The 9,572-nt window shown below is 40.2% G+C and overlaps 1 protein-coding gene across 1 annotated transcript in view; it reads left to right on the forward strand.

Annotated features, from left to right (window-relative positions):
• Window positions 1-9,109, forward strand: part of CLEC3B (C-type lectin domain family 3 member B) — a 246,779-nt gene extending 237,670 nt beyond the window's left edge. The window contains exon 3 of the mRNA XM_069625814.1: window positions 7,417-9,109. Coding sequence (XP_069481915.1) covers window positions 7,417-7,817 — 401 coding nt within the window. The 3' untranslated portion in view covers window positions 7,818-9,109. The remainder of the gene's footprint in view (window positions 1-7,416) is intronic.
• Window positions 9,110-9,572: the final 463 nt, after the last annotated feature.

The following is a 9,572-nucleotide window of genomic DNA, read 5'->3' on the forward strand; positions in this document are numbered from 1 at the left end:
TCTGGCCTTATAACTATGGTGAGGATTTCAAGATCATGGGCTGTGCTGGAGTCTAAAAATCCCAATCCACATGTACAAGGTACAATCATACACACAACTGGCAAGAAAGCTAACGCGAGGAAATACCTTCTGATTATAAACGTTTACTGGCACTCGACAAAGATCAGGTCAGACATCTTTATATCCGCAATCGCTGAATTAATCGACATGGCAATGTTGACCTACACCAACATATCAGTGATTTGCTGCGGGGACCTGAATTGCAATTGGTTCGGGTTTGAACATTCATCAGGGAAATTTCAGTTGATCCCTCCCGCCTTGATTGACGAAAGAGAGAGCTGTTGGCAGTCTGCTATGTCGATTCGTGATATACACATGCTAAATGGAACAACTAAAGGAGACATCCCTGCTAAGCCAACGTGGCATCGTGAAGCCACCAACAGCATTCTGGATTACATATGGATATCAAGTAACCTTGCAACCATGGTTGTTGACTTAGAAATAAAACAAATGAAATACAGCGACCACTGCCTGTTAAAACTCTGCATAGTGATGGAAATGCCATTGCCAGATTGCTCAAGTAACATCATTTTAGAAGTAAACTCAGGTGGAAATCGTCTACGATTAAGTGGCAAACAAATCCAAGGGCTCAGCACTAAACTTATGAACATTCCAGATAATCATGTGGCAGATTATACTGCCCTGCTGATTGCCTTTAAAATGCCTGTAGTTGGGTCTCAAAATCAAGGTCGGTCTCACCAACATATTTATTGTAAGGTGCTGCACGATGAGAAAAAGGCAATGCGGAAAGATTTAAGGCAACTTAAGAAAAGCTTATCAAAATCCAAAGCTCAACAAGCGATAAAAGCTAGACGCATACTCTATAGAAATTGGGCAAGGTCGCAGGCGCAAATAATAGAGCAAGATCGTGTGGAACACATGTTACGTCTAATTATGACAAAAAACACCCGTGATATCTGGAAGATATTGAATATGGACTTCTCCAAAAGTATCCCATATGTAATAAACACCATCTCAGGCGACATATGGGAATCGCATTTTTCTTTGGTATTCCAAAACTCAAATGGTAACGATGTGATAACATCGAGCTCTGTGGACACTCAATGGGACGTGCCAATGGAATACGACAACCTTATTGTTGCTATCAAGGCGCTAAAGAACTCATGCGCTGCTGGGCCAGATTTGATTTCAAATATCGACTTAAAACGACATCCAAACGAGTGGGCAGCTTTCATTGGAAATCTTTTCAGAAAAATCAGCTTGGCAAAAAAATTGCCTGATTCCTGGAAGACTGCGATTATCGTTCCAATTCATAAGCGGGGCAGTTAGGACGACCAAAACAACTATCGCCCAATTGCCCTGCTAGATACGATCGGTAAAATATTTGGCTCAAACCTGCGCATCAAACTTGCCAAATGGGCGGAAACCGTGCAAATAAATGATATACGGCAAACTGGGTTCACAAAAGGTGTTGGGGTTGATGTTAATTTACTCATCCTAACAATCTTAAAATTGGAAACCATGAAATCAAATGGCAAATTACATCTTGCCTTCATCGATTTGAAACAAGCTTTAGATGGTGTAAATCGCAACCTGTTGTGGGCAAAACTACGGAAATGGTGCTGTCCTGCATCTATCTTGGAACCAATAATGGCGTTACATACCCATACCTCAATCAAAGTGAGGCTGAATAACAATGGGTTGCTCACCAACTCAATCATGACCCAAAAAGGTGTCAAGCAAGGATGCCCCTTAGCCGCAGAGCTATTCAAGTTGTTCCTGGCAGACCTACCAACTTTTCTCATGCAAATTCCATGCTTCTCGCCCAAAATAAATCAAACCGCAATCAAATGTATCGTATATGCGGACGATTTGGTACTGCTGGACCGAACGCAAATTGGGCTGCAGAGGCTACTAACAGGCCTGCAAAAATATATGGATCTAAATGAACTAACCATAAACACCACAAAAGCAAAGATTGTTTCAATTGGAAATGTCAAAGGAAAAAATGATAAATCCTTTAGGTGGAAAATTACAGAAGCAATTATTTAATCGGTTGATTCAATAAGATACTTGGGTATACAATTCAACAACTCTATCAGAGAACAGCAATGGGTGACAGATCTAACTTCTAAAATGAAGAAACTAACACTACAAGCTGTAAAAATCAACAGGAACTACGGCAAATTTTCTCTGGAACCTGTCATTAAATTCTACCAGCAAAAAGTGGTGCCAAAAATGATCTTCGAGGCTATTGCAGGTTGGAAAATAAGTGAGCAAACCTGGCATGTTTTAGAAGGTCATTTTTGGCAGAAGGTTTTGAAGCTCCCACAGTCCACTCCTATTGCTATTGTGAGATATGAATTAGCCACCAACTCTCTACACATGAATATGGTGTGGAACTCAATAGCAACGCTGCGTAAAATGTGCTTGGAAGCGCCGGAACCCGCATACAAATTGTTTGCTTTCAACCAGATGGCAAAAAAGTTCGAGCTTCTTAATATCTGGTTTGGCAAACTAGTGGCGTATCTGTCTGCAGCAAATATCAGCAATGAAGAACTCCTACTTCGTCCACAACACGCAAAAAAGAAATTTGATCATTGGGCATGGAGCATCAATAATGACGAAAGAAAAAAGCTGAAGTCAACCAAAGTGATGGATCATGACTGCCGAAAACTTAACGAACCAGCTTGCTACCTTTTGCATTGCCCATCCCGTTATCATGGAGCTCAATTCTTACGGTTGCGAGCAAACATCCTAAAAACCAAGGAACTTTTATGGCAAAGAAAGGACCCATCCTTAAAAGATAATCTGTGTCGTTTTTGTGAATCTTCGATAGAAACCACCAAACATCTATTAATTGAATATCAGCGAACAACTACCCAGCGATCGTTGCATCTTGGTCAATTTTCACCTCTGGATGATGATATGGAGACGTGGTGGGCCAGGATTATCACTGGGCACAGTACACAACTTGTTTGTGCAAATGTGAACTATTTTGATATGATTTTGAAAACAGATATTTGATGTCAAATTTTTGGATAGTTTTGATTCGCTTAATTCTGATTTGATCTGTTGGGTCTGGTTCGTTGGTGATTCCGCTGATGTGAAACAAAAGTTTGTAATTTCAAACTGTAGTTTTTCAATAAAAAAAAAAAAAAGTAAGGAGATTTCTGAGTCACTGCAAACCACCTTAAAAAATCGGACCGTGCTATTCCTGCACAGCTGCCTCAGCATTAACACAAGCATGCTGTTTTGCTAAATCACTAAGAGCCCTGTACCATTACACACGTGCCTATATCGCAAAGACCCTAAAAATACAATGAGATCCCTTAGTTCCTGAGACTCTGGGGGCCATTACGAGTCGAGCAGTAAGGGATACCGGGCAACGGTAAGGAAACCGGTGCCGGTATTCCCTTACCACCCGATTCCGAGGTCCCTTGGAGGGAACCATAAAGGACGTGTGGTCGAACCACACGTTCTTTACGGGACCTTGGAGCTAATAACGGGCCCGCAATTCACGGGCCCGTTATTAGTGCCTTCCCCCTTCCCATTGAGCCCTATGGGGGCTCAAATGGGAATGGCGAATGGCTTTTGGAATGGGGACTTACTGGGTCCGCCTAGGGTGGGATGTCCCGGTAAGTCCTCCTCCACCAGACCGGACCCGGACCAATTTTGGAGGCCGCAATGGCGCTAATAGCGCCATGGCTACCTCCAAACTTGGAATGAAGCCCTCTATGTCTAACCCATCCTCCAACCAAGGGGCAACTTCAACCCTACCCACTATGATCAGAAACACATGAAAGTTAGAACCCACTATTACTAGCAGCCCCTGCAGGGTTAGCACTGAGTACACATCTCTGGCATACAAAGCCTGCAACCTCACAAGCTGATTCAATCCACCACTCTCATTCTATTAACCATCAATCACCACTGAAGCTTGCCTGCCACCCGCCATCCCCAAAAGCCCCTTTCCTGACCTACCCATGTGATCTGTTATAACAAGTAGCCCTCTCATCCAGCCAACACTCCTCACCTCTTTGGCCATCTACCAAACCGCATGCCCCACCACACAAACAATCTTACTCTCCATTTCATGCCTTTTCTTCAAGACACTCCTCATTTACCAACCTTTCCTCCTCCTAAATTCCAAGAGCCAAAAATTAAAAACTTCTTCTTCAATGCAAATTCTGCAGTAAAAAACAGACAACTCATCTGTGACCTATTAATCGATGAGCAAATAAACATGATCCTCATCACAGAATCCTGAATCTCTGAAACATCATCCTTAATGTTAACTGACATGTCCCCCAGATTTTCACATGCTTTGCAATGATTGGATTGAAAGAATCGGCACGGATGACGACATAGTTTTCAGAGGCTTGCTCATTATAAAACCCACTGACACATGAACCCTACCAAATTCTGAATCCTAAGGGGTCATTTTAAAGTGAGTTTAGTGGAAAACGAATGCACACATTTGCTTTTACGCTTCAATTTTCCACTCCCGCTCATTTTGGAGGAGTCTTAAGGTGTAGGACGTCAGCAAAGGAGAGATAGCATCTCTGCGTTGCTTTCCTCCTCCATCCAAGGAGAGCACTTTCTTTTGCACCACATGAGATGTTCATGTAGGCATAAATCTAATGGACTCCAATGAAATGTGCCTCACAATAGCACCTGCTGATGAGCAGGCGGATTCCATTGCAATCTCTTATAAAATACTGTCTCCAAAGCTTATTTACAGGCAGTCTTTAATTTGTCTCAAATCGGAGAATAAAAGTAAAGGCTAAAGGCAATTTCACCTTGTTTTACACTTTACATTTACTCTCTGCTTTGAGAACATTGGAAATTGCATGCAGGGGACCAGCAACACGTAAGTGTAAGCATTGGTGGTCTGCTGCATGCAATGACCATTTTTAACAAATGACAGACTTAATGTTGAAATGTGTTTTATCACAATGCATTGCATGTGACATCTTACAGATCTATAGACTCTCATCACCTAACCCACATTTATTTCAAGCTATCACAGACCCATTTACTCAATTCTTTCTCGGTCCTACGAAATAATCATACGCAAATTGAAGTACTAACTCGAAAAAGACAAACTACCAGATACCAAATACATTCTTACTTGCATCTCTGTATGTGTCCTTACACAGCTAGTTTAAGGCCTTTGCACTCACCAGGGCACACATCGGGCAGCATATTTGGTCTTGACTCCTCCATCTCTTTCTCTCCCCCACTTCCCATACCATGGGCGGACCATTACAGAATCATGTTCCACATCTACCTCCTGGAAAAACCTATCATCCAAAGGCACATCCCCCCTACCATCCCACAAAGAAAATGGTCCAATGTTACAGTTGACTCCTAAGGTTTACAATACATCTCAAACCAAAAACATAACCTCTACTCCTGGCAAACCCAACATGTGTCTTTCTTGACTTCCACAAATGCCTCAGCATGACTTTGGAGGTGATCTCCCCACTCAGGTATATTAATCTTTTCCACACCAAACACCTGACTCAAAAATGACACCTGTCTCTGCTACTCATAATAAACAAAAACTCGTTAGAGTTAGAGAGAAATTGGTGAAGCTGTTGCAGTCCTGATGTGAACATCACCTGTAAACCCATTCTGTCACACTACAAAACCAGATCACTGAAACAAAAAAACAGTACTTCTCAAACTGCTTTAATTCTGCAATGATCACTGCAGAAGAATCTTTAAGGATTGTCAGCGGCCTCCAATGCTCCAACTCCTCTTCTAACCTCATGAGTCATCCAAAAAACTATGCAGAAACCCATCAGTCTTTTTCTCCTTAAAAATCAGCAATATCTGTCGAGCCATCATCACCACGACTCCAGACCCAGATTCAGATGCCTCAATCCCACCTCCAATTTGTCTCCACCATCCCACATCCTATTCACATTCTCCCCTTAAGAAATACACCATCTCCCAGAAATCTCTGCACTCTCAAAAGACTGTTTGATTCACTTGGTGTTTTAGTGAGGCACTGCTGATGTGCCTGTCTATAGTATACTTTGCAGCAGTCATAGGGCTAGTCACTCATATCCTGTGAATATCATGTTTAGTTTTACACAGAGTTTACCTAGCTCTCTACTTCTACCACTGTACACAATTCCTTTAGTGTAGAAGCCCTCTCCTGTGGGAAGCCGCCCCAAATCACAAACTCAGACAAGCCCAATCCATGCCAATAATGTAGGCTGACAAACAGTATTGTCACCCTGATATAAACACCAGATAAACTTAAGATACCATGGCACTCCTTAATTCCATATAAATGTTATCATAAACCAATCTCTATTTTTCAAAGCATCTTAAACAAAATATTAAACTGTAGAAAAAAAGGACACCACTGTGTTGGGGGATGCAAAGAAACACATGAAATACATATCCACAATATTTTATAGCCTTTGTTTGTAACTGAGATACTCAATTCTGATGTCTTGGCTCTAAATTTCAAACAGTTGATAGACGGTTGTAAAGTGGCTGTGGTGTCCATTTAAGAAGTACTGCGTTACATGAGTCCCGGATCTGCCACAATATATAATACGTTAACAGCAACCACTCTTCTTAAAGAGTTTCATGTGTTTTGTGCAGGCTTTGTGAACTTTCAACAATTTCACTTTTGCCAAAGTGGGCACTGCATTTAACGAACTTCACAAAATTGGTAATATTTCACATTATTTTTAAAAAAGTATTCAGTAATTTTAAATAGGATTTTGGCTACACATATGTGCAACAATGATGGTCCATCCTCCAGAATAATATGTACTCCATGCATGTTTTGCTGGAGAAAATAAACAGATTAATTTTTGATAGATAATATTTCGGAAAAATAAGTGAAGACTCTCAAAATGAGTTTTCCATTTGTTTTATCAGTAAACAAATAGACACATTAACTTTTGTTGGAGAATTTCTTAAAAATTAAGCAATAACTATGCATTTTTTCTTATTTAGCTGGGGGAAAATTGTGCAAATTAATAATAGCAAGATTCCTTCGGCAGTATCTACAGCAGCATTATTTAATATCAAATAGTCATTTTGCAGTTTTATGAATGGTTAAATTATGAATTTGCCCACATTAACTTGTGGAAATTAAATGTTCACTCTGCTATAGTTCTGTGCCAATGGATACTTTATTTAGAACACCTCCCCCCTTGTGAATTCAGGGTGTGAGTCCCTCTGTAATTCATCTTCACCAAAACTCTAAGCCATTTGGCTTTCTGCTTTCCAATCTGACACATCATTTGTTAGTTGTGTTTAGTTTCTTATTTGCACTCATTATTTGACCAAACGTCTTCAAAGATCTGTGTCAGAAAAAATCAACACTAATCATGCTTCTAATATTTTCTTTTTTCTTTTCAGTTTGTTTGAAAGGTATTAAGGTGCACAATAAGTGTTTCCTGGCGTTCCTCCAACCAAAGACTTATCATCAAGCGAGTGACGACTGTATCGCCCAAGGAGGTACTCTCAGCACCCCAGAGAACGGCGATGAAAACGACTCCTTGTACGATTACATGAGGAAAGTCATCGGGTCTGAGGCTGAAGTCTGGATTGGCATCAATGATATGGCATCTGAGGGGTCGTGGGTGGACATGTCGGGGAGCAAAGTGGGATATAAAAACTGGGAGACTGAAATCACCACCCAACCAGATGGCGGGAAGCAGGAAAACTGTGTGGCTTTGGCGGGAATTGCTACTGGCAAGTGGTTTGACAAACCGTGCAAAGGTGAATTGCCTTTCATGTGCCAGTTCATGATTGTGTAACAGTTGCTCCGTGTTTATCATGCATTAATATCTAAAGTACAGTGAATCTACAACCACAAACTACCACTCTTATAAGGAATGAACAAGTATATACAGGAATATCTATTTTTACTGAATAATATATATCCATTTAATTAATGGTCGAACAATCCCCGATAATTTGGTAGCAATATACTTCTGCCATGACAGGTCTGATGTGAAAATGTCAGAAATGTGGCCATGCTCCACTAAAGAGCAGAATTACACTGCCGCCCATGTTATATTACTCTCAGCATTATCATTTCATGCCATGCAGGATTCAAGCTATGCTGTCAGCTGCCGCAGCTTAGCTCACTGTGTAACAAAAGCATGGAAGTAGAGAATGGATTCGAGGGTACACCCTGATTTCCCCCTTGTTCTCCAAGGCGCCCAGCAGCACGAATTGCCCACTAGACAGCCGAATTATAATTTTTCAAAGATTCAGATTGAAATTGATGCTGGCATATATTTTAACTCGGCTCTCGCCACAATCCTATCCCATGCCAATCAAACGCCAAAACGGACACGTTCTCAGTCTATCTTCCTTAAAAGTGCTTTGTAAACATGCAGAATTAAATTTAAATGTGCATTTCATTTACAACGCATTTTACAGCAGTTTTACACAACATAATATTGTCAGGTGTAACTTCTAAGTGATTATTTTGTCAACATGTATTTGCAAGTTAAACACTATACACTACGACAAAATAAAAGGTGTTACTGTATGTGCAAGCAACCTCGTTCACATCCATCAAATAACCTTAAGTACGTAACACGATCTTAGGATCATTTCCTTGATCCCATTATTACAGAATCTTAATGGAAACCGAATCGCCAAGTGAATATGTCATGATGTTTAGGATAAGTGGCAACCCCTTCTTGTGTCTTACAAATGACTAAACTTGAATTCAATGTTAACTACAATGTTTTTGAACTTTTAGGTTGATTTAAGAATCTTTACTTCTTTTATAAATGATCAGTGTACACCTGTGTTCCTGCACATTACCTCAATACAGTTGTCTTTCAATTTGAACAGATCAATATGGTGCATCTCTGTGTCCCCTCTGTATGTTTCTCATATCTTGCTGTATAAAGAATACTTGTATTTCTATGTAAATCACCCCATGAGTCGACTGTTGCATCTGAATGTATGCTTGGCCAATAAAAGCACATTGCCCTATATCTGTTCTCTATGAAGCAAAGTGCTGCTGCTATTTACCTGTAAGCACAGTAACAACGTCCGCAATAAAGTTTAATCAATGTGTGATTTAGAATGTTGGTTTTATATATCCTTGTTTCGTTTAAAGTTAATTTGGCAGATGTACATCACATGTGCGATAAAACACACAATGTTTCATGAAGATAGCAATCAGAAAAGGTAATACTAATGACATAACATGAAACATATTTAATACAAAATAAAAATAAAAGGAAATGGAGAAAGGAGGGAAGCATACAAAGACACATAAGAACGAGAATACAATGACGCTAAAAAGCAGGGACAGAATGTGTTTAAGTATTTAGTGACTTAAAGTATGCATTCATGTTTTCATGTATAGATATACTTGTGTTAGGCTTAGCCCATGCCACTGTAGGCACTATAGTGCTGTACAGAATTTAGGACAAAAGCAATAGATATGTATCCGATACACAGATATGCAAATATGTTTAAGGTTTCTGAAACTGGTTTTAATTTGTCTCATTACTCACGTGTAATTTTCATTACACCCACTCCTT

The sequence above is a fragment of the Ambystoma mexicanum genome, chromosome 6p (genome assembly GCF_040938575.1).
Source record: "Ambystoma mexicanum isolate Mex_15411 chromosome 6p, UKY_AmexF1_1, whole genome shotgun sequence".
Taxonomy (NCBI): Eukaryota; Metazoa; Chordata; class Amphibia; order Caudata; family Ambystomatidae; genus Ambystoma; species Ambystoma mexicanum.